At 33.3% G+C, this 23,027-nt stretch overlaps 1 protein-coding gene across 1 annotated transcript in view; it reads left to right on the forward strand.

Annotated features, from left to right (window-relative positions):
* The window catches only part of LOC143190435 (uncharacterized), a 54,683-nt gene extending 32,789 nt beyond the window's left edge, over positions 1–21,894 (forward strand). The window contains exons 4-13 of the mRNA XM_076394707.1: positions 2,263–2,434; positions 5,454–5,527; positions 5,595–5,786; positions 8,069–8,860; positions 14,853–15,084; positions 15,146–15,291; positions 15,355–15,450; positions 17,597–17,785; positions 17,841–18,026; positions 20,962–21,894. Coding sequence (XP_076250822.1) covers positions 2,263–2,434; positions 5,454–5,527; positions 5,595–5,786; positions 8,069–8,860; positions 14,853–15,084; positions 15,146–15,291; positions 15,355–15,450; positions 17,597–17,785; positions 17,841–18,026; positions 20,962–21,416 — 2,534 coding nt within the window. The 3' untranslated portion in view covers positions 21,417–21,894. The remainder of the gene's footprint in view (positions 1–2,262; positions 2,435–5,453; positions 5,528–5,594; positions 5,787–8,068; positions 8,861–14,852; positions 15,085–15,145; positions 15,292–15,354; positions 15,451–17,596; positions 17,786–17,840; positions 18,027–20,961) is intronic.
* Positions 21,895–23,027: the final 1,133 nt, after the last annotated feature.

A 23,027-nucleotide genomic window follows, 5' to 3' on the forward strand; every position in this document is an offset into this window, starting at 1 on the left:
AAAGCGTCGGAAAACGTAACAATCGGCTGGCAAGTTTGTGGCGACTGTATTTGTGATTCGCATGGAATAATTTTCATTGACTATATTGAAAAGGGAAGGACCATCAACAGCAACTATTACATAGCCTTATTGGGCCGTTTGAAGGACAAAATCACGGAAAGACGGCCGCATTTGAAGGAAACGAAAGTGGTGCTTCACCAAAACACAGCACCATGTCATAAGTCACGAGAAAATGATGAGAGAAATCCATGAATTGGGCTTCGAATTGTTTCCTGATCCACCATTTTCTCCCGATCTGACCCCCAGCGACTATTTTGTGTTCTCAGATCTCAAATGAATACTCACTGGGAAGAAATTTTGGTCGAATGAAGAGGTGATTACCGAAACTGAGGCCTATTTTGGAAAAAAGGACAAATCGTACTAGAAAAATGGCATCGAAAAGTTGGAGGGTCACTATAATCAGTGTATCCTTGAAGGGAATGTTGAATGAAAAAAACTAATTTTGCCAAGAAAATGTGTTTTACTATAGTAGGGCGGGAACTTTTCAATTGGCCTGTTAGTCATTCAGAAGGATAAACTATGGCTAATTATAATAATTAAAATTTACATTAGCCACAATTCTAGTAACCCTTATCCTGTAATTGTAACAATGATTACATGTTGCAAAAAAACTATATATAGAAACATTATGCTAATTACCAAATATTGCCAAATGATTTAATGAGAACAATGATCAATAAGCCCATTAAAAACCTTTATATTCTCAAAAATGTATTTTATTTTATGGTTTACATGCAGAAGCGTTCTTGTTATTTACTTGCTTCAACTTAATTCATCAACTACCAACCGCTGTATGATTTTTTTAGATATCGAGCTAATTTATCGCCCTAGAAGTCTCTCAATGAAATTTCTTCGATCTGTTTGTTCCTTCAGGCGATTCTTTTCCAATGATATCAAAATCACCGTTTTTAATATCAGTTAAAACTAAATCCGACAATTATAATATGAAGAAGCACCATCACTTTAAGTTTCTGAAAGCGTTTAATGGAGTTAGGCAGAGGATTTATTAAAACTTACCAACTATTCTTTTATGATGAAAAATACCAAATTTGTTGAATTTGAACAGTTAGGTTTGGTTATTTGAGAGTTTAGCATATAGACGCATTGATACTTGGCATTTTCCCCAAAAGCTCTTGCCGATTAAAATATCTGCAGTACTACAATATAATATATTCTCTTTGTATTTCTTCTGTACATAAAAATAAAATCAATAATACATACGAGGGTCACTATTTATATTTCGAGAATAGGAAAAAAGAAACAAAAAGTTTGCGACAAAACAGCTGCGAATATATTTTTATTGTTTTTCAAAGTACTCGCTGCGATTGTCGATACACTTTTGCATACGCTTAAACAATTTTCAGAACTTTTACTCCATTCCGAATGAGGTGTCTTCTTTTCTTTGAAGTGCCTCGTGCGTGTACAACTTTTATTATATCACTATTTTATAAACGTCTTTAGAAGCACAGCGATTGAATTTCTTAAGCATTTCTTTGCACCAATCGACCGAGCCTTTTTTTGAGCGATTGTCAAATTGTATGGGATCCAGCGCGAACATAACTTTCGCACAGCTAAGTGTTATATGCTGGTGGAACTAATGCTTAGAGATGCCTCAATCTCACAATGCGTGACATGACGATCTTGCTTAATCATTTTGCACACAGAACCGATGTTTTCTGGCACAACAGCCGATTTTGGACCGCCTTCACGAAACTCGTGGAAGAGCGAACTACGACCACGATGGAATCCACTAAACCAGCGATACACGGTGGTTTTTGATGGAGCTTCATCGCTAAAAGTCAAATTAAGTTGATTGATGCACTCTTGTTGTGATAATCCACGTCGAATATCGTAAAAAATCATCGTACTCACTATTCAGTTCCATTTTTTTACCGAGACGAAACTTTAAACTAAATATAAAATAAACAAATAGCGTCCTTGTGACAAAATGTTCTGAACACGTATATCGTCAAAAATGTCAAACTTTACGATGGAACCATCATCAGATGGACTGACATGACAACAGTGTTGCCAATTCCCGAAATATAAATAGTGAACCTCGTATTAATTGCTTTGACAACATATTAAAAATAAATTAATAAAATATACTAATAATAAATTTACGTGGCAGCAAAGAGAATAACAGTAATTATAGCATATTTTCATGTGTGAAGATATATCTGACAATTATTCTTTTTTAAGGTTGTATATTAGAAGGAAGTATTTATGCACCGGGGTCAGCAATGCATACCGGCTCATTATGCGAGTATTGTTATTGTTTAGCGGGCAAGCAAGTGTGCGTGAAACCCAAATGCCTCATGAATATGGACGGATGTATTCCCGAATTTGAAGAGACCAGTTGTTGTCCCATCAGGTAAAATATACATAATTTAACTTTCAAGTATAATGTTTAAATATACAAGTTTTTTAAAATTATTTACGTTAATAATGGCTTGACCATATAGCAATAAATAAATTTTATCGTTATTTCAAATTTGTGATTTTAATCTTCATTTTGTGATTTTTCCATAATTGTTCTCCATTTATTTTGATGAATGTATTTATCTGTTGCTTTTCTGAAATATAAAAACATCCAAACGCTATAGGAATCATCTCATTCACGCTAGTAATGGTCAAGCTGGGTAAGACCAGAGAAGTGTCTTCTGAACAACTGAGAACTGTGGTTCGGAGCCGATGTTAGCAATAGATCGAGCTCAGATAACCCTTAGGTGGCAAAAATGAGATTCAAAGATAAGATGACATAAATCTGTCGATGACAATTCAGTTTTTTCGCAAGTCTTCATTTTCATCGTTTATAATTGGATCTCATCTATAAAGGGCAGACGCACATCTACAGTGGGCGACCAAATTATTTGGGACAATATTGAATTTATTTCATTTTCTAGTTTAATTGGATTTCTGTAACAAATGATTAATTGGTGGTCTCTTATATAATGTTTATTTGTACCTGCAACCTATTCGAATCATAAACGCTACACAAACATATACAAAACAGTTTTATAATGTTCGTTTTAGTAATTTTAATGTTATTAAAGACAACAGAATCAATTTTGATATTTAGTCATACCACCCTTTGCTGAAACAAGAGCTTCTGTGCGTTGGGACATGCACTCACTACATGTTTTCGCATTTTCCTGGAACTGACTGCTGCTTGGTGGTAATCACCTCTTTTGCAATCGGCCGTTTGGTGAGCTTCCACATGTTTTATATATGATTCACGTCTGGAGAATTCCTTGGTCAAGGCAAAGCAGCCATTTTTTCCGCCAAATATGCAGTAACACTTCTGACTTGGAGGCCGGACGCAGAGAGGGTTATCTACAAGGGAATCAGCGTGGAATTGAAATTATCTTTTGTCAATTAAAATTTGAAAAGTTGAATCGTTGACCGCCTTCGCGTTGTCCTCTCTGAAATATTTACACCTTGACCATTTATTACCGCAGTCAAATGACTAACGAATTTTTTAGGATTTTTGGAACAGATGTATCTGCTTTTCGATCGCTACGAGGTTTTGTGTCACATTTGCCAATACAATTTGCGTCAAAAAGCGTTTTGTTGTCAATTTTAGTTCTAATTCGATTGAAGGCAGACTTTGAAACTCAACCAATAGGTATTATCCCTTTCTAGGAATGTGTGAAGTGCAGTAACAACGTTTGTACCTCTCTACATTTTCTTGGAAACGTGTTCAAAGCCTTACACATCTTGAAAAGTTGAAAATTTGAGATAATCGCGTCGAACCGTTAATAAAAAGTAAATTCGCAGATGAAAGATATATTATTATACGGACCTTTTGATTGTTTTAGATACAAAAGTGAGTTAAAGTAATGAAATTATAATACCTAGACAATACAACAACAATGCTACAAAGCGCGCGTTTTAATGGACAATGAACGAAGGAAACGAAACGAAGCTCATCTTGCTGGCTTACAAATTGTATCATTTTATTTTATATTAATGTATTTTTTAACATCTTTGTTGAAAATGTTATCTCGGTTAAGGAGCCTTAAGCCAAAATATTAATTATAAGTATCTTAACCAATAATACATTTATTTCAAGTAAATCCACCCCTTAAAAATAATTAAGTTTTTAATTGATGGCACTTTACAAACATCTTTTTAAAGGGTAACAAAAACTTTTCATGGAGTATAATCACATTTACCTTCAATGTAATTTTTTCATCTCCTAATTTGGACACATTTTGTTTTTAAAGTGTGGGTGATATTTTCATGATTTCTTCTCTTGCATTTCTTTAAACAGCATTATATATGAATACAAATGCTCTGTAGAAATAACTGAATACGTACCAGCTAGAAGAAATGGTAAGTCTCATACAGATCCTTAATCTAGCTAACCTGGGTTGTTTCTTCCAAGGAAAAGGTCGTCTGGTCCTTTTATTTTCGCACCTACACTGGATACACAACACTTTTGAGAATGAAGATACATTATAGTTAAATAATAGTGATTGAAACTAAGATATAAAAATGCTGATCGTACAGTTAAAATAGCCTCATAAACAAATTGATACAAACAATCCCATTATAGAAATAAGCTAGTCAAATACCTTCGTAGGCCAATTCAAATGAACCAATCAAAAAAGAGGCCCCAAAGCCAGCAAAATAATAAGTAAAGATAAAAAGTAAAATCTCTATATATACTCTATGCGTGATGCCACTTCACAGAAACAATGATAATGATATCAGTACCTATTTGAAATTATAATAACCCTTTAAAAACAACATTTACTCAGCCAAATATAATAAACTACAAATTACATAGATACGTCACATGATAATGTTTTATATTCCATTGTGAACGTATAATACATCCATTTTTTACATAGCTTTCTGAAATCCAAAAGTTCAGACAGAATATTTATTAAGAATTATTCTAAATGTGTATGTTGTTCAGAAACAGAAGAGTATGTTATGTCATACAATTTGAAATGCATAAATATAGTTTTAGAACGCGTATTATGGTTTCATGCATCCACTCTAACCAGAGTTGAGGAAAAAAAACTTCAGTTCCTCATGTTTTTTCGAATGTGAATATGAATTTCGAGAATGTAATTAATGTCATTGTGCCAATATATGTCTTTCTCTTCCTTATATATGTCTTCTGGTACAACCTTAATCCCATTATTGCAGGATTGCTAAGATTCCTAGGCGAAAAATTGAAGCACTAATTTTGAAGCCACTTTATACCATCAAAAAAAAATGAATTTCATTCAGCGTAGACTGAAACAAATGATAGTCTGGCGGGACAATGTCTGAGCTATATAGTGTCTCATAAAGAGTAATGATTTTTTTACAGCAAACATATATTTTATGTATGTTAGATAGTTAGATATGTTAGATAACTTATTCGTTCTTTCAAGATACAATTGTACCAGACCTAAAGATTATATTGATATAACCACCACATCAACTATTAAACCAGATGATGATAAAGGTAAATATATCCATTAAAAAACGCTTCTGGAATAATTCAGAAATATTGTTTTTAATTTTTTTCTCAGGTGGCTGTGTCGTGGATAATAATTATTATAATGAAGGAACCAAAGTGATTGGAGTGGGACATTCTATATGCGATAATTGCTATTGTATGAAAGGAGTTTTGAGATGCGAGCCTTTGTCTTGTGCCCCGCCACTTTTGGGCTGTACCCCCGTTATTAGACCAGGAGAGTGTTGTGCAGCCAGCTATAACTGTAGTAAGTAAGTTTATTTTTATTATATTTGCATATTATAAATTCTCTAATACTCTCTAATTCTATCCCTTAATTTTAACTTCATATTTACTTAACAGGTCAATTGAAAAGTCCCCGGCCTACCATAGTAAAACACATTTTTACATGGCAAAATTAGTTTTTTTTTTATTCAACATAATTCCCTTCAAGGGTTATACTATGATCATAGCGACCGTCCAATTTTTCGATACCATTTTTGTAGTACGAGTCTTTGCTTCAAAATAGGCCTCAGATTTATCGCCTCACCTCTTGATCCGACGAAAATTTCTTCCCGTCGAGCATTATTTTTAGATCTGAGAACAGAAAGTAATCGGTGGGGGCCAGATCTGGAAAAAACGGTTTATGAGGAAGCAATTCGAAGCCCAAGTTATCCACTGAAGCAATAACTAAACATACTATATGTTCAGCGAGAAAATTTAAAAAATATTACAAAGAAAACAAAAGTACTACTGCAAAAATAAAGTTAATAATTTAAGCGAGTTTCATTTTTGGTATAAATTTCCCTCCAAACTTTTTCATACATTATGACACACTCCACAAAACTTTTCTTGCTTGAAATAAATAAACATTCAAACTCACTTAATATTGTGTCCAGTGAATGAGATATTGAGACAGAAGATTAAAATGTAACAATCCATCTGAATGTTAAGAATTATTTTAATTACAAACAAAATTGTTAGTTAATTTTTATAGTTATGGGCTTTATGATTGCCTAAAATATTATATACCATCTCCTTAAAAATAATCCACCTTTTTGAGAATCTGTCATAGTCGTGGTGAATTGTAGATCAAAAGTTGTCTAATGTATGGTCCGACGAAAATACCTTCCTTCGCCTTTGCTTCTGATTGACCTAGAAACTTTGACATCATATATTTGAAGCAACCTCCATTTCTGGGAAGTAATTTGACAAATTGCTTCGTCAATCCTAACTTTATATGCAGCGACGGTAAAAGTACTTTATGTAGAGGTACAAATATTTCTAGGAAGACATAATTTTCATCATGTCATCAAGAATATTATAAAAAATATCCCTCAGCAGCTATTACTTTTTACCGAAATATGGTCAAAAAGTGAATTGTATATTATAACGAATCCTCTTCTTGAAAAAAAATCCATAATCCATCTTTTTACTATATATTTGCATATAAGAAGTGTATTTCTCTCCTGTTATGAATTAATTCCTCCAACTAAACCTTTAAACCACATGCTGTTTAGAGAAATTTAACGTTTTATCCTTAAATAATCATCTAGCAATATTTACCAGTTAAATTTTAAAAACACCATCAAGAAATATCAATATTAACATCCTTTGAAATATGTTACTAGTTAAAGGTAAAATTTATTTACAGTTACAAAATAATGAGAATGAATATATAATTTCATCTACTTTATAGTAGGATACATATTAAAAAATAACAATAATGTCCTGAAAAACAAAATCATAACTACATAAGTTATCTAGGTTAACAATTAGCTGCTAATGCATCAATATTAATTATCTTGTTATTGTACTCTTCCATAAAAGCCATACGTGTTAGCATATAATTAGTATTAAAAGAAGTAATTGGGGTAAGTGTTTATTTAAAGTTAATTCTATTCGCCTACCATGATAATTAATGGCAGAAGCAACTATTACAGGCAAAAACCGTAACACTAATATGCTAAAATATATTTTTATTACATCTTACTTTAAATGTGCTTAGTATGCTCTTGATTTACAAAATGACTTATAACTATTGTTCTGTTGTACTTTCATTAATATACAAGCAAGATGAGTGCGAACTAACTAAAATTAAGAGTCACACTTATAACTTAACCTATTGTTCAGCTAGTACCCTCATTCACATCACTGGCCATACTACTGCCAATGAATATATCGGCACCCTCACTGATTGTGCATACGCGTAATCCAAGAATGGAAATGCGCCCAGTCACACAGCCAAAAGGAGCATCAGAATATCATCAAACAGCTTCTCTGGCCAGCACAAGAGTCAAATCTCAACATAACATCATAATATCATAGAAACAATGGACAGGAATTCGTTGAAAACTTGCGCGAAGAACAGTAGCTTTTTTAAAAGCAAATGGTGACTCAATACCTTATTAAAAAATAAATGTGAATATATCAGGTGTCCATATTATTTTGTTCATGCGCTGTATATCTTTATACTTTATGATAATAAAAATATTAAAAAACAAATAACAAAGTAAAGTTATTTAAAATAATATAATGATTTTTTTTCAGATGGTACAATTGAAATCGAAGCAGAACCCAACTATGGCCCATCTCCCATAATAAGTAAGGAATATTCCAAATTTCGAAAAGAAGTACATACCAAGGCACCTCCGACTATACCACAACACAAGAAAGGCGTTGTAACGGTAGCTCCACTTTATGTTTTATCGGATTCATGGTCAAACCCCACCACCAAAATGATATCTCAAAGAAGTTCGGGAACGACCCGACATTTCTCCGGTACTTTCTCCTCCAGCAGTACTCCAGAACCTTCCAACATACGATCTAGCGGTACAAAGATCCTTTCCGAAATCAAAGCTAAAAACAGCGATGACGGTAATATACCATCACCTAGTTTGACAGTGATAGAGAACAAAGATGATGCTTTGGATTATCTGGATTTAAATAAGTTTAACATATTGAGTATCGTGGATACATTGCTTGATACAACGATTTATGACAAAGAGCAGGATAAAAATCACGAACATTCAAACGATACTGTAACGAATTCCACCATAACTTACCATGGTATTAAAGAAGGCGAAGATTCTGATCTGGAAGATAGTACTTCGGATGATTCCACTGTGGTCTCGACGAGTACTGAAATGGTAGAAACAACAACGAATTATATCGATGATTCAGCGACTTCAATACTGACGAACGTAAATTTAATGGAATCCACAACAACAGAAGAACCAACCACTTTTATCGATATATCAACGAATGCAGAAGTGATAACATTACGAAGTGTTGTTAAGTCAACAGACTGTATCAATAGTATAGAACATGTTTTAAGTCCAGGTGAGTTTAGTTAATTTTAATCAAACCAATCTACGGAATGGTAATCTTAATTAAAATTTACAATTTATTGAATTTATTGAAAACTAATGAGTCTATTGCAATGATCAATTTGAATTGATGATCTACTGGTAGTGGTAACGTTGCTTCTAGTAGATGATTAATTTGTATTTGTATCTACAACAGGTTAATTGAAAAGTCCCCGGCCTGACACATAGATGGCGCTACTAGAATTAAATTCATATGTTTTTAATTAGCCCTAAACCTCAAAAGATGCGTATATAAATTTGACAGCTGTCGTATCATTAGTTTGTGAATTATAACATTTTGAGTGAAGCAACTTCTGTTAATGTGAAAAAATAGATAAAAATAAATTTTGCGTGTTGATAAAATATTGCTTTTTGAATAGAAAAAATACAGTTGAAGCAAAAACTTGGCTTGATGCCGAGTTTCCGGATACTGCCCCGGGAAAATCAACCATCAAGGATTAGAATGCTAAGTTTAGACGTGGTGAAATGAGCACTGAAGACGGTGAACGCAGTGGACGTCCAAAAGAGATTGTTACCGACGAAAACATTTTAAAAGTCTACAAAATTAATTTGAATCACCGTAAATTGAAATTGAGTGAAATAGCAAACACTCTAAAGATATCAACTGAACGTGTACATAATATCGTTCACGAATATTTGGGTACGAGAAAGCTCTGTGCAAAGTGGGTGCCGCGCGAGCTCACTTTTGACCAAAAACAACGACGAGTTGATGATTCGAAGCAGTGTTTGAAGATTATCAAGCGCAATAAAACCGAGTTTTTGCGTCTATATGTGACAATGGATGAAACATGGCTACATCATTACACTGTGAAGTCCAATCGATAGTCATCCGAGTGGACTGCACACGATGAACCAGTTCCAACGCGTGGGGAAACGCAACAGTCGGCTGGCAAGGTTATGGCGTCTGTATTTTGGGATGCGCATGGAATAATTTTCATTGACTACCTTGAGAAAGGAAGGACCATCAACAACGATTTACGTAGCGTTATTGGGCCGTTTGAAGGACAAAATCGCCGAAAAGTGCTGCTGCACCAAGACAATGCACCGTGTCACATGTCAGTGAGAACGATGGCCAAAATCCATGAATTGGGCTTCGAATTGCTTTCCCGTCGACCGTATTCTCCAGATCGGCCCCCCAGCGAATATTTCCTGTTCGCAGATCTCAAAAAATGCTCGCTAGGAAGAAATTTTCGTCGAATGAAAAGATGATCGCCGAGACTGAGGCCTATTTTGAAGCAAAGAACAAACAGTATTACAAAACTAGTATCGAAAAGTTGAAGGGTCGCTACAATCAGTGTATCACCCTTGAAGGGGATTATATTGAATAAAAAAAACTAATTTTGCCAAATTTCTCATAGATACATTTTTTATTTTAAAAACGAGAATTTTTTTTGTATATACCGAATATTTTATATTATATAGACTTTTGTATTGATTTTGAATTAGATTATTGTTAAGTTATAAGAAAATACGAGCTTGTTGCAGAAATATTTAAATCCTCATCGAACAAAATATTGAATCAGAAATCTCATACCGTTTTTATTTTCATAACAAAATCGTTGGTGTTCAAAAGTTATTCTCAAGGAAATGTTAGTGGCTTAAACTGCACGAAGAATTTTGTTCGTGAATTACCTCTGAATTCGTAATCTTAACACGATAGATTCACACTAGTTTCAAGATTATAGAGTGACAAAAGACAAAAGCTGATTATATAGTGACAGTGCTGAATATCTACCCATTACCAGTACATTTTTTGAACTTCGGAGCAGCAATATATTCTTGGGTATATAGATTATTATGTTAGATTACATTAGAGGAATTATCATTTGTTAGTAAACTCAAAATAATTATATTATGTGTTAACAATAATTTATATCAAATATGTCAGGTTTTGTTGTGTTCAATGAAATGTTTTTGTTGATATTTTTCCTTCATGCTTCACTGTATAGTATATTAAAATTAATGTTTGTTGGAATGAACACTCGTGGAAAAGGTGACAACTCACACCAGATAATTTTTTCTTTTAATTTCATTTTTCATATCATTAAAATAAATTTAAAAAATGTTTTTAAATCTCTTCGGTCTGAACAACATAAAGACGACAAAACATATAGATATATAATATAAGGTATAAAACTATTAATATTCATATTTAAAGCTATGCCAGTTAATTACTTTTCTAGCATCTGGAAAATAGCTAAAATATTAATGATTTCCAAACCAAGAAAAATACCAGAATATCTCACCTCCTACCGACCTATAAATTTATTACCAATAATCTCGAAAGTTTTTGAGAAAATATACATAAAGAAGCTAAACTATATAATAGAAAAAAGAAAAAAATTTCTAGCCCACCAGTTTGGGTTTCGCAATAAGCATGGAACTATAGAACAAGTGCATAAGACTTGTAAACAAAATAAACATGGACCTAAAGGCCAAAAGATATTGTTCGGCTGCTTTCTCAGACATATCTCAGGCTTTTGACAAAGTATAGCATATGGGCTTGCAGGTTAAATAGAAAAAACTTCTCCCTCATCTGGACTATCAGTTACTAAAATCGTATTTCACTGTTAGACATTTTGCTATAAAAGGAGGCGATAAACGTACCGTATTATATCCAATATATTCAGGTGTTCCGTATCTTCTATATACAACCGATCTACCCACCGCAGAAATAACTACTCTGGCAACATACGCAGACCACACAGCAATCTTATGAAGACCCAGTCATAGCATTAATGAACCTACAAAACCACTTGGAACAAATACAACTGTGGTATTACGTGGCAAGTATTATGTGGCAAGACATGGCGTATTAAAACTAACCAATTAATAACAATCATTTTCAACTCCCCAAGCAGAGGATGTTAAATATCTTGGTATGCATTTAGATCGACGCCTAACTCGGAAGATCCACATACTCGCTAAATGAAAACAACTTGGTCTTAAATTACATCAAATATATTGGATCATCGGACGCAAATCCAAATACATCATTAGACAACAAGGTATTACTGTATGAGTCTATAATCAAGCCTATTTGGTCATATGGAATCCAACTATGGGGAACCGCTAGCAAGTTTAATATAACCACCATTCAACGGTTCCAAAATAAAGCGTTGCGTGCCATTGTTGATGCTCCGTACTATGTTTCAAATGAAGTAATACAACGCGATATTCCTCTAGAACCTATAACGAGTGTAATTCAACGTGTTTGTGTGAAGTATTTCGTAACAAACAACAATTTTCGAATATAAATATAAGAAATACTTATTGCCTATTAAGCAGATGTGTGGAACCACTACGAATAATAATAAAAAAATCAGCTATATTTTATTAAACAGAAAAACGCTTCCAAGTAGATCGAACCCCTAATAGTAAAATGTAAAAAAAAAATAATTTTCAAATAAGATTTTATTCAATTATATTACAAATCATAAATCATTTCATAAATATAAATATCGCTTGTCCGTACCATCGTATATCTACTCTTATATCGTAATATATCATTATATAATGAACTCTTTCTTGTATTAACGCGGATAGTTAATTGAAAATCTCTCGAGCTATTAATTGACGAGTTCTTATACCTGCCATATATCAGTTCTGTCAATCTCGAACGATGACATTGATACATGATCTCTATTCTATGCCTATTCTATTTTATTGCCGTAATATTTTCTTCGATAAATTGATATCAATAGGACAAAATCAAATTAAAAAATAAATAATAATTTTTCTAAAATTTCAACAGACTTAATGGTGACAGTTTTGAATTGTAATAAGTTTGTGAGTTATTGTGCTAAGAGTGACACTACTATTGTTATTTTCAAAACAATGGATCAAAACTGCTTTTTGATGGGAAAAAATACCGTTCAAGCGAAGCAATTGCTGGGAAAGTGCTATAAGAACATTGCTTTATCAGAAACAATAACAAAACGTTGATTCGATTCACAAAATCGATTTGAATGATCGAAAAGTAAAGTTGCGTGAGTTAGCTAACATCACAATGATATCAAAAGATCGTGTTGGTGTTATATTGCATGAGTGTTTGACTATGAGAAAGCTCTGTACAAAGTGGGAAACTTGGATCCATCACTCCGGAATCAAAAGGATCATCATCAGAGTGGACAGCAAGTGGTAACAGGCCTATTTTGAAGCAAAACATAAATCGTTCTACAAAAGTGGTACTAAAATGTTAGAGCGGCGCTGGAATGATTGTGTGGCTCTTGATGGAGTTTACGTTGATGAATAAAGCCAATTTTGAACAAAAAAAACAAAAAAATTGTGTATTAAATTGCACCTGGTACACTTGTAATTAACGGTGTGCATTATGGCAATCAAACTCCATCGATTTCAATACTGGTTTCATGTTTTAAAAGTTGTGATTTTGACATTGAAGACAAAGAGCTTTTTAGACTGCCAAGAAAATTTTCCTTTTGTTAAACGGCTTTTTCACATACTTCTAAAATAAATAAATAAACGCCATTAGGAGATTATAAACTATTTGACAACGTTCCACCAAGTACTAATACGCACGCACTACAAATAATACTACAAGTAATAATCAACAATTTGTGTCCATATAAGCAAAGAAAGATCTTCAAAATAACCACCGATTCCCAAAAAAAATTAAATCCAAGGCAGAAAAGTAATAGTAGCAAGAAGAAATATTTGTACAGTATGGTAAATAGAGAATCTATCGCCTATTCTCATGGACATTATATCAGTATGGAAACTATATCAGTATCAGACTGCATCATTTTTAGCAAAATAGAGTTTTAAAATGGCTTTGGAAAACTAATGATCCAACAGCTGTCAAATTTTTACACGCATCTTTTGAGGCTGACTAAAAAACATATGGATTTATTTCTAGTAGCGCCATCTATGTGTCAGGCCGGGAACTTTTAAATTGACCTGTTATATATGAAGAAATCTACTACCGTAAGCCACTAACGCTTTTAGAAATGTATAGCGATGCTGCTGCTTCATATTCCAATTGTCTGTTTTTAATTCAATGAGTCAAAAATAGTTATTTTGATGACAATGACGAGGAACACACTGGAGGATTAAAAACATCTGAAGAAAATGGATTACAAAACTTATTAGATGAACACACAGATTATACTCTCAAAGAACAGCTTGGAAGTCGATGAATCTTGATGAACTTTTTCTTTCATCTCTGTTCGATTCAATTAAACAACTAGGAATTGGTGTGATAGATAAAGTTGGCCCTTGTCTTTATTGATATTGTGTTGGTATATAAATCTCTTACTTGAAACTTACTCAGTGTTTTCTCCCAAAAGAGCTTTGTGGCTGTCTAGGGCCTCCACTTTATCAAACTCAAGTTTCATAAGTCAGAATTCACACAGTATTCAGTTAAAGCTGGCTGAGACCTCCTCTTCAACTTTTTGACAACTTTCTACAAGTACAGTGATCAACAATTTGTGCCTAAGGTAAGCAAAGAGCAGATCTTCAAAATAACCACCGACTCCCCAAAATATTAAACTAAGGCAGAAAAATATTAGTTGCAAGAAGAAATGTTTGGACGGTATGGTAAATAGAGCTTGTAATTTTTCAACAAGTGTCTAAAATATGCTATCTCCTATTTTCATGGACATTATATCAGTATGGAAACTATATCAGTGTCAGACCGCATCAGTTTTAGCAAAATAGAGTTTTATAATGGCTTTGGTCGCCTACGGCTTATTGACCAACATTTACCCATCCTATCTAAAACCTAACCCAAACCACTTGTTTTTAAATAGCAACAGGCTTTTCCTGAGTTTTTACAAAACACCAAGAAATAAAATTTATAATATTACCTGTTAGAGCTTTTAAGTTATGGTAATTTATCCGTATATGACCTGGTCTTTATATTTGACTTCAAACTTATCTTCGAAACTCAAAAATAGCTATCCTAAACCCTATATAATTATTTACAGATACTGTAGTGGAAACTACCACCTTAATGACAGAAAATCCAAACAGCCTTAATAACCTCTCAGATGTTCATACCGAAATTTTGATTGATAATAACATTACTGAGAAAATCAACCACATGGAAAACCACATGGAATTCAATGAAGTATCCGAGAATCCCACAGCAAAAACTAATAATACAGAGACAGAAAATTTAGACTATGACTATGTGGAGCCAACGTTGCCAAATGTCAAGTAAGCATTATAATCAAAATATGGCAGGAATATATTAGATGGGGAATAATTTTATTTCCAGAATTATACCTTTTGTTGCTGCCGATGCCCTGGATGTAAAAAAAGAAAGTCCTGAAGACCGTGTACCGATATTTAGTAACAATAAAATAGAAACTGTTACATTGGGGTATAACACAAACTTATTTTCACCACCAACAAAAACGGAAGGTAGTAAAAAGGTGTTATTAACATTTCGAATAATTAATAAACTTTTTTGAATTTGTATTTTAGGCGGCTTTGTACCAAAGGAACCACCTATCCTGCAATCATTCTATACCAATATTTTTCCACCAGTAAACACCATGGCTCCCAAAGTGAATACAAATGGTAATATAATCATCTTATTAAACTTATTAATTCTCAAAAAACAGAAAATTACAAGAAATGGAACATTGTTAAATAGATGTTTTATATATATATTTATATATATAGTACTGCTATATTCGATTGTCTTGATGTTTTTCTATACAACTATGTATGAAGAAATCTACTGCCGGAAGCCGTCTAACACTTTTAGAAATGTATGGCGATGCTGCTGAGTCATATCCCAATTGTCTGTGTTGAATTCAACGAGTCAAAAATGGTAATTTTGATGTCAATGACAAGGAACAAACTGGAGGATTAAAAATGTCCGAAGACAATTGATTACAAAACTTATTGGATGAACACACAGAGCATACTCTCAAAAATAGCCTGGAAGTCGATGAATCTTGATGAACTTGTTTTTTCATCTATGTTCGATTCAATCAAACAACTAGGAGTTGGTGTGACAGATAAAAAGGCCCTTATCTTTGTCGATGTTGTGTTGGTGGTTGAAATTTATCCGATCTGCACATACCACACGCATTTATTTTAAATTTGAGGTTAGACTTTTGAGTTTGGTCAAGTATCCAATTTTCTGTAACAGTTCTTCATTCAAAAGGATTCTCAGTGTGTATATCAGTTAAACTAATAGTTGGAGTTTATAGGTTAGATGTTTAGTTTGTTTTAGCAGCTCATAATATACATAACATACTTTTTACTCATTCCATTGCTATTGGTGAGAGTATATTCCATTTAGTTCTTCGGAACAAAAGACTCTATCTCAGCAACAGATTCGCATAGAGGGGTAAGATCTGTGACAACATATTGAAGCTCTTCTATAAAAAAAACAACAATCAAATAGTTAGGAGTTGGAGAACACGGTGGTTTATTGGTTTAATAAATTGTCATAGTGTAGAATAAAGAAGGAAAAAAATTAATTTTACAGTAATATACGTTGATGTCAAAATCAACAGCAAAAATGTGATGGAACAACATCACTCTAAGCTTCTACAATTTGTGTTTTTATTAAATTGTTAGAGTATCAGAAGGTTTAAAATGTTTTGAAATTTAAAATTAAATGTAATTCTCATTTTTCGGTTTTTGGTACTCCATGGTGAACCACTCCTAAAATCAAACAAATTTCTGGAAAGAGTAATTATAAGCAATGAAAAGCGTATGTGGCAACAATAATGTCTGCAAAATATTGTTGCTAAAACCCGGAGACGCTTCACAAGTGGTTGTAAAACCCACAATAACACTCTACAGAAGATAGTAGTAAGTACTTGAGTGGAAATGTATTGCATATTGTAAACTGCTCAAACATGACCAAACCATTAACCTGACCCTCTGCTGTCACAACCAAATGCGATTGAAACAGCCGAATGTAAATTGTAAAAAAAAATCGAGGTATGTCTCCTATCGGAGATTGTCGGGAAGGGTATTCATGAAGACCATATGTATATGATGAGACATGAAAAAGCTCATGAGGAGAGAAGCCGAAAAGAACAGGTGGTATTTAGACCAAATCTGTCCAATCTTCCATATATAGGCTTGAGGCTTGAGATCTTTCAAATGAAATTCTTAAAATAAATTATACATATTTCTCTGCAAGATTAGTAGTAGTCATGTCATTCATTTAAGATGCGACAATCAGTGAATGAATTGAGGAACACATTCAGAGACGTAGATTAGAATGGTTTGGACATGTCTGTTTAATAAAATTTGAATTAGTTCCATACGGGTTTCTAGGGTGAAATCGACCTTATGAGCTTAAGATGCAAAAACAAGATGAATAACAGCTCAGAAAGAGGAATGGGTCAATATCATAAACAGCTATCTGGCGAGGTTTAGTGAATAATATTCAGCTTGTTAATTGAGAAGTAGACACTCTCTCCAAGCTCCAGCTCGGACAGCGCAGCAGTGACTACGCCAATATTGAGAAATATTAGTTGAAAATTTTCGCCGCATCAAAGAACCTAGAAAAAATTTTAAAATAATTTTGTCTCCCCCGATGTCCATATTTAACTGAATTAGCACTACGCGATTTCAATCTATACAGAAAAATAATTTTTTGACAGGAGTAAACGCTTTATCGGAATTATTTTGAAATAAAATTCCAAACATATGTTTTAAAACTCACCTAGTACCTAATATACACGACTATTTTCAGTAAACTGCATATCTAATAATCAAGAGATCACACATGGAACATCTATGGCCTCTAACTCACCATGCATGACTTGCACCTGCTTCTACGGAAACGTCGTTTGCCAAAAACCGAATTGCCCGCCGCCCAGACCCGGTTGTAAAGAAGCCGCGAAACAGGGCGCCAACTTATGTTGTCCGAATTACGTTTGCGGTAAGATATCGTCGAAAATATCAATGAAAATATATGAAGTTGATTTGTGTTTTAGACGATCACATTATAGTGGATCGGTACGACATCGTTCCCGAGTTAGTGACGGTCGCTGAAGGTATAATACCAGCAGATCCCTTCAAGGACGTTATCAAAACGGAACCCGCTCCAGATCTGCAATCACTGATGGGTGATATGATTTCGTTACAAAAAGGAACAACTACAAAATTACCAGTAGAAAAAGGTAACTGACATTATTCAACAGCTAATGCACCTCATCAAAATTTATAACGTTAACACGTCACAGTGTTGCCGTATGAAATTTAATTTTTGGTTTACAAGGTTTGCCGTGTTTGTTGTGAATTTTGCGAACATTTGGCAACATGACCCACCAGCACCAAGCCAAATCCAATTTTATATGCTGATTCAGTTAAACATTCCGAAGCATCAAGCGGTATTCTATAGTCTATCCAAAGTAGCAGTGAACTCATGTTATCTCAATTTATGACGTCAAAACGGTGCAACATTGACACATTTAACGTACCTTTTACCCATTCTAGTTCATTTCAGTTTTGATAAAAAAAAACAACATTCTAATATAAATAGTACATCTAACGCATATATTATCGAAAGACTTAAACTACAGTCAATTAAACAGCCACAGTAGTTTCTGGTTGGAGCTATTTTATTATATTTACATTGAACTCTTTTCTAAACCACCTGGAGGCTTAATCCACCTAAGTAATGTATTTTGATTTCATTAGAGAACATATTTATAGTTTTATATTTTGTTCCTCTTTCCTTCGTTGCCGTGTTTCCTTTTCAAATCTTCCTTATAAGACTGTATTTCTCCTTAATTTCGTCTATTATTAGCTGAGTACATTTCTCTTAATATAATTTTATTTAATCACTGAATTATCCTTAATGCATTTGCCATAACTGCAACAGTTATCTGTTAAAACAGTATTCATTCTCTCCTCGAACATTTTAACCAAATGAACAATTACACACATATCTATACACATCAATGTTTCACACACTACAATACAATCTTCTGCAGGTATTCTATATTAATTATATAGTCACCTTTAGCTGTTTCCACTCTCACTTGGTATTGTCAACATTGAATCACAATCCCACATCTAGAAAGTTTAATTCGCTCACTGTCCCTTTCTAAGCCACTATTCAAATCAATAACTAAGCTGTTAATTTTCAATCTAACACTAGTGTATAATTCCACCATTTGCCAACTTCTTCTTTCTGTACCTGATAGGGTTCATCAAAACCGAAGGGTTTTATTGTAGACAATCCTTTCTACATATTCAAACAGTTCTTGCCTGTATCTCTTTCTCGACCTGCATATCTACTGTAGTAATTTTTCCCATATATAATTGCTTCCACGTTGCTCTGATTTAGCAACCTTATTTCATGTTTTAAGGCGAAATCCTGGATCACTTCGTACATCCATTTGATTTCGAAGTCATCGTGCAGTTCTTCGTCGGTTACGTAGCGATAAACATTGCTAATTAATCGTAGAACTTTACTTTGACTGTCTTGATGTTTTATTGCAACCCCATATATGCACCCCATACGTCCGAAATGGATTTATGATTGACTGATAAACCAATCTCTTTGATTTTAAATGAAGTTGAGAGTATCTTCGGACTAATGCAATGACTACTGGTACAATTGCTTCAATTTGAGTTTAATCTTTTCTGCTTATTGTCTAAGATGGTGTTTTCAATATAAGGAGGAGTCGCACATCCGTCAAATGATTTAATTAGATTTTTGTCATTTCGCCTCAACGTAAAAATGGATAAATTTGGAACTGTATTTTCCATTCTCTAGTCCATTTGTAGATCTTGTTTACTGCTACTTGTACTTTTTCTACAGTTTTAGGCAGATATATCAAAAGTTCTAAGTACTGTTTCTTTTGTTGTTGGGATATTGGTAATATAGAGCAGATACGGGAATGGTCCCAAGTCACTACCAAGTGGAACTTCAGCCGAAATAGGTTTAAGTGTTGAGTATATCCCTACAGCAGTTTTTCAAATATTTTTGATATCGCAGTGAAATAGGCCTTTAAGATCCAACTTGTTGTGTCAGTTTGTCAGGTTCTTTAAGCATAATTATTCTAATAACATTAAAACATTCTGGAACATGCTTCAGTCTCAAACAGGCATTGAATATACATGTATGTCAACATTTTTTTTTATTACTCTTCGTGAGTCCACAATCTGCCCTATTGGCAATAAGTATTTCTTCTGTTTATATTATATATACATGGCATGCAGAAAATCACTTCATTAAGCAATCTTCTGTATAAAATATTATCTTAATTAATTAGTCTTATTCTAATGCTTATTCTAAACTCTACATATGTCCAGTAATCAGATCAGGTGGTGTTAAACGTTTTAGTCTATGCACTTCACTATCACGTCGCATATTTAGCTGATTAGCGAGTACATTGGGATGCACTGACACTCTTTCGAAGTACTTCACACAAACACGTTGGATTACACTCGTTATAGGTTCTAGAGGAATATCGCGTTGTACCACTTTATTTGAAATATAGTACGGAGCATCAACAATGGCACGCAACACCTTATTTTGGAACCGTTGAATGATGGATATATTAGATTTGCTAGCGGTACCCCATAGTTGAATTCCATATGTCCAAATGGGCTTGAGTATAGACTCATACAGCAATACCTTGTTATCTAATGATAACTTGGATTTGCGCCCAATGAGCCAATACATTTGATATAATTTTAGTACCAGTTGTTTCCGTTTAGAGAGTATGTGCTTCTTCCAGGTTAGGCGTCGATCTAAATGCATACCAAGATATCTAACATGCTCTGCTTGGGGGAGTTGACGATGATTGATATTTACTGGTGGACATGTTCTTCTACAACATATGTATGTCAACATGATAATTGATTTTCAATAACCCAGGTGAAATATCAGAAATTCCAGGAGTGCGAAAATGTGAAACTAACATAGTTCTTTCAACATAGTTTCGCCATATTACCACAAAGATGGATTTTTTTTAATAGCATATACTGCCCCCATTTTTATCAATATATGTCCTTTTAAAATGAAGAAATGATCAGAATACATGCAAGTACCTATAACAGTTTGTATATAAGTTAAACTATTTTTTTTTCATTTACTTCCAGGTTTCACTACTACTCCTAAGGTCGATATACCAAGTACAACCACAGATCATCAAGATTTCTTCGAGTTGGACAAAATTTGGAAACTGATATTTTCGGACGAAGACAGACCAACCACCGACGAACAAACCAACTTTAGAAAACCACCGAACACAGTAAACAATAACTTAAATACCAACAACTCGGATAATTCCCTTCCCAGCACAACGAAAACGCCAAACAGTGGAAAAACTGATAACGTATCTGACAAAGCTAATAAAACGAATTCCCACAAATTTGCTACTTCCGACGATAAAATCGAAAACAACACTATAGGCGTCGGCTTATTAAAACTAGCCGGCTGCAATATTTATGGCAGGATGTATAGGGTAGGTAGGATCATTTCGGAACTGTCAGGACCTTGTTTGGAATGTAAATGCACCGAGATTGGGGTACAGTGTCGACAACTAAAATGCTAGCTTGCACGTGGTTCTTTTTTTCTCTGATGTTTAAGTCTAGTTTAAGTAAGTGTCGGTTTTTAAGTTCAAAATCAGTATTTCTATCTTGTATCTATATTAGATACTATATACCATATTTTTAATCGATAGGAAATATATATTTGCTAATGTTAGAGTAATGTAATTTGTTAACGTAAGTTTTTTTTCTGATATTACATATTTATTCGGTGTACGTAAAATAGAATAAAGTTGATTAATTAATTTAGTCATATTAAGTGACATAGGTGGGCATAATTAATCTAAAAATTTACTTCCTATATTCGTTAAGATGCTAAATTTTACAAATTTTAATATACTCGTTATATTTAATATTAATAAATTTGCAAATCTTAATTAATTATTAGTCCTTAATCTCGTAAGTTGTCTCCTAAAAACTGTAGTCAATTCAAATTTATTTTGTACGTATGTCATCTAAACTTGTGATGTGAAAACGTCGCAATGTTGCCGCATCAACTCCGAGTTTTAGTTCAGTTTGGGTTTGACATACAACAAAATACTAATCTAAATAAAATAATTGAACAAAAATATTATCAAATATAATTTATTTTAATATTATAGTACATCTAAAAACTACAGTTAATTATACAGCTATAATAGTTTATAGGTTAGAGTTATAACCTTTTATCACTATTGCTTTCAATTTTGCATACGTCTGGCAACGGGACGAATTTGGCAGTCTCATTCGTTTACTTGTTCGAACTAATCAGACAGCATTGTGTCTATATTTAACTAGAATAAAATGAGAAGGAAAATATTGTCTGATTCTAAAACGAATTTACAAGTTGCGTCAGGTAAGTTATTGTTTTTAAGGGCATCCACAATATTTCTCAGAACTTATCTATTCTGAAATACTTGTATTATGTTGATATTACTTCTCATAGATCATCCCCATAACTGAATTCCATATGTCCACATAAGTTTTAGTAATTGCTTGTATAGCGGTAACTTATTATGCACGGATAATTTATGTTTTCTTCCAAATAACCAATAAATTTTTTTGTGTTTTAATTAGATTTCTTTACGTTTTTAATATGCTCCATTGTTACTGTATGGGATAATAAAATTATTCATACATATTGGTATTTTTTTATTAGTACTGATTTATTCTAGTTGACTTTTACTATCCATGTCCGAATTAATTTATTTATAATATTAGTCATGTATTGCAGCATTCCTAATGCTTCTTCGCTATTGTGTTCAATAACAGTATCATCAACAAATGTAACCATGCTGCATCTAATGAAAATGTTTAATAAAGCTGACTTACCTACCTATCAAATAGCATTCACTTTAGTTCTTTGTTAGCTTTTCACATCTTTATAGCTTTATAGATGTACCTTCCTCAGACGGGGTCAAAAAATGGCCACCTTCTTCTTCAATATTACTACTTCGGCTGGTGTTGACATGATCTTCTTCAATTCTTCAATCCTTCCTCTATTCGAACTATATTCACCATCTCCTTCTATAAAGTTAAAGTATAAGTTAAAGGACGTTAAAATAATGGATGGATGCATGGAAGGATGCTAAATTAACTAAATAAAATAACTATAATAAAACCGTTAAAATTTTCTA

This window comes from Rhynchophorus ferrugineus, unplaced genomic scaffold (assembly GCF_030347505.1).
Source record: "Rhynchophorus ferrugineus isolate W39M unplaced genomic scaffold, kcgeb_rfMv2 rfM2, whole genome shotgun sequence".
In the NCBI taxonomy this organism is placed as follows: domain Eukaryota; kingdom Metazoa; phylum Arthropoda; class Insecta; order Coleoptera; family Curculionidae; genus Rhynchophorus; species Rhynchophorus ferrugineus.